Consider the following 2,901-nt stretch of genomic DNA (forward strand, 5'->3'; position numbering starts at 1 on the left):
GAGACAGTGGGAGGGGGATGTGGAGGGTCAGCCAATTGGGAGGTGGCTCTCTATCTGGATGAAGAGTCCCACCACATCTCACCAAAGTTGGTGTGCCTGCTTGGGATTTAAAGGGATTTTCTTTTTTACTTTAATTATACCTTTGTCGGAAACATGGAAAGCCTGGGTGGGGGGTTCTAAGCAAACTAACAAATATCATCCTACAGGTGTTACCTTAGGCAGGATTCTTGCACTCAGTCATGCAACCATGCTTGCAACACTTCTGATTCTTTGGGCATGTCCAGTCATTTATACACTTCGCGATACAAGGAGTGATTTTTTTTGGAGGGCTCTTGGGACACACGCCAGGCTTTTCTGCAAAATAGAAGATCCCGAGGCTGAGTGTCAGACTTACCAGGTAGAGAGGCAAAAAACACAACCAGATAACGTAATTCTGATTTATTGTGAAGCTTCATTGACAGAATCTTGCAGGTCTGAAAGAACAAATCTCTCACCGTCTCCTTTACAGGCTGAGCTACTAGGGAGGGTCTCTTCTGAGCCTCTTTATCCACCCACCCTGCAGCTTCAGGCTAGGCAGTCTCTTAAGTGACCATTTCTTGGCAGCATCTCTTCACCCAGTTTCCCAAAGTCTTTCACACATACATTAAACTGAGAGATTCTTCTGGAACCGGAGCCCCAGAGCAAGCAAAATTTCATCTCTGGACCTTTCATCCTCTGGGGCACCTCCCGTTTCAACCAAATAGGAAGATGGTTCTCCTTTATAAATGTTGTACCTTGATGAACGTATCTTTTCTTTTATGTACACTGAGAGCATATGCACCAAGACAAATTCCTTGTGTGTCCAATCACACTTGGCCAATAAAATTCTATTCTATTCTATTCTATTCTATTCTATTCTATTCTATTCTTTAGGTCCATCTCGGTCTCCCTTCTCCATCAGGAAGGGATTCCAGGGAATGGGAGCAGAGCCTTTCTCTGCTGGCTCTGCACATTCCTGAAGCCCCCTCCCCGAAAACAGAGGGGGAAAGATAGCGCTCTCCCTCTGGACATCTAGTGGAGGCCTCTTTCCTTGAGTTCCCTGGAGGTTGCCCTGAAGTTCTCAGGCTCAATGCAGAGGAGTTTCAGGGGGTGAGGTTGAAGTTATGAGCTGGGCCACTCAGCACACGTATCTAGGCTAATCCAGAGCTGGATCCTTGGTGGTTCTGGGACAGCATATGGCAGAGGGGCTAAGTCATCCCGCCCCCAAATAAGGAGAGACAAAGAATCGGAAAACAATCTCCTTTTCAAGGAACTACCAAGGAGGAAATGCACTCCATCAATATTGGTAAAGGACATTACTAGATACAGAAATAGTGATAGCACTTAGACTTCTATACCACTTCTCAGTGCTTTACAATCCTCTCTATGCACTTTACAGAGTCAGCATATTCCCCCCAAACAATCTTCATTTCTACCGGGCTTGGAAGGGATAGAAGGCTGAGTCAACCTTGAGCCCCATCAGCATTGAACTCCCAGCTGCAATATTGCATTCTAGCCACTGGGCCACCAGGGCTTTTTTAGAAACTCCTATTCCCTCTTAGCCCTGAAGATGTTACCTAGTTGGGACATGAAACATTTGCAAGACAACAGGGGGTTGGACTGGAAGACCTCCAAGGTCCCTTCCAACTCTGCTATTCTGTGCTTCCGTGAAACCACCAAGCTTAGAGAGCACCAAGGACCCCAACAGTTCAACCCCGAGCCACAAACATTCTCTTCTATTGGAAGAGTCCATCCGCAGCTCTTCCCCTACTTACCCATACAGGTGTAGCGACATTGATCCAGGGTCTTAAAATTATTGGCATTCCCTTTGCATCCACCGTAAGTAAACTTTTCACATTGTTTTGAAGCCAAGTTGTAGTAGAAGCGAGGTATTATGGCTCTACATGGTCCGCCACCCTTCGGAAGGTAACATAACTCTGTGCCAAATGGAAAGGGTGGGAGATGGTATTTGATTGGCTAGCACAAAAGTCTTTAACTCACTTCCCCAAACTGGCGCCCTCTTGTCATCCTCAGTCTACAAACAGCCGAGAGCCACCTGAGATGTTTTATTTTGGTTTCCTGCGCTGGGGATTGGATGGCTGAATGATGGTTCCCTGTTGCTTAAAATCCTGATTCTGAGCGGTCTTTGGTACTTTCTGAGCTTGGTAGTTTACTTGAAATTTTGAACTTTCCTTACCCAAAGTAAGGAACATCCTCATGAACACTGATGATGCTACCTAGTTTGCGTCATGAAACATCTAGAAGAAAACCACCAAGCTCAGAGAGCATCAAAGACCCCTCATTTCAACCCTGAGCTATAAATTTTCTCCTTTAATTATCCTGATTCTTCTGCTGCATTGACTAAAGATAGGTCGGCCTTCCCCTAAAATTGCATCTCTCTTTCTTGGATCCGCCTCCCGTTTCTCCTATTCAGCTGACACCCAACCACCATCTCAAGAACCTCCCCAGAAGAAGCCCCACTAAGCCAGAGCTTCTAGGCTGGATCCGTTGGTTTCCCTTCCCTGGGGAGAACTCTGACCACTTCAGCCCCCTCCCTGCCAAGGGTCTCAAGATCTTTCTGAAAGCTCACTTGGATGGTCCTGGCCGGAGCCAGGGGTCAGCTCTGCCCAGAGGGCGAGGAGTCCCAGCAGGAGAAGAAGACCTCCAGAAGACATGATGAAGCCGTCTGCCCCACACTCAGGATACTGGCTCTATTTATTCTCCCAGCTGGGAATTTCACATCCAGGAAGCAGGATGATGTAATGCAGAGACAATTTGAATTCTTCTCTCTTTCACAAGATAGTTGACACCCCTAACCCATTTTACAATCTTGATCTCTTGACCTCCAAACGCCTCTGGGCATCTTGACATATAGAGGAGAAT

General features: G+C 46.7%; 1 protein-coding gene across 1 annotated transcript; it reads right to left on the reverse strand.

Moving 5' to 3' along the window:
* Positions 1-214: 214 nt before the first annotated feature.
* Positions 215-2,693, reverse strand: LOC131195099 (kunitz/BPTI-like toxin). The gene is made up of 3 exons (XM_058176727.1): positions 2,609-2,693; positions 1,794-1,955; positions 215-354 (listed from the first exon to the last, which is right to left on the reverse strand). The coding sequence occupies exons 1-3, from the start codon at positions 2,691-2,693 to the stop codon at positions 215-217; spliced, it is 387 nt and encodes a 128-aa protein (XP_058032710.1).
* Positions 2,694-2,901: the final 208 nt, after the last annotated feature.

Source organism: Ahaetulla prasina, chromosome 3, assembly GCF_028640845.1.
Source record: "Ahaetulla prasina isolate Xishuangbanna chromosome 3, ASM2864084v1, whole genome shotgun sequence".
Classification (NCBI taxonomy): Eukaryota; Metazoa; Chordata; class Lepidosauria; order Squamata; family Colubridae; genus Ahaetulla; species Ahaetulla prasina.

What these genes read in the sequence shown, in the direction of transcription:
- LOC131195099 (XM_058176727.1), bottom strand. Translation starts at nt 2,693, where the DNA reads ATGTCTTCTGGAGGTCTTCTTCTCCTGCTGGGACTCCTCGCCCTCTGG. An exon ending in CTCCGGCCAGGACCATCCAA is followed by an intron (nt 1,956 to 2,608) that starts GTGAGCTTTCAG and finishes CATTTGGCACAG; the next exon opens with AGTTATGTTACCTTCCGAAG. An exon ending in ATGTCGCTACACCTGTATGG is followed by an intron (nt 355 to 1,793) that starts GTAAGTAGGGGA and finishes TCTATTTTGCAG; the next exon opens with AAAAGCCTGGCGTGTGTCCC.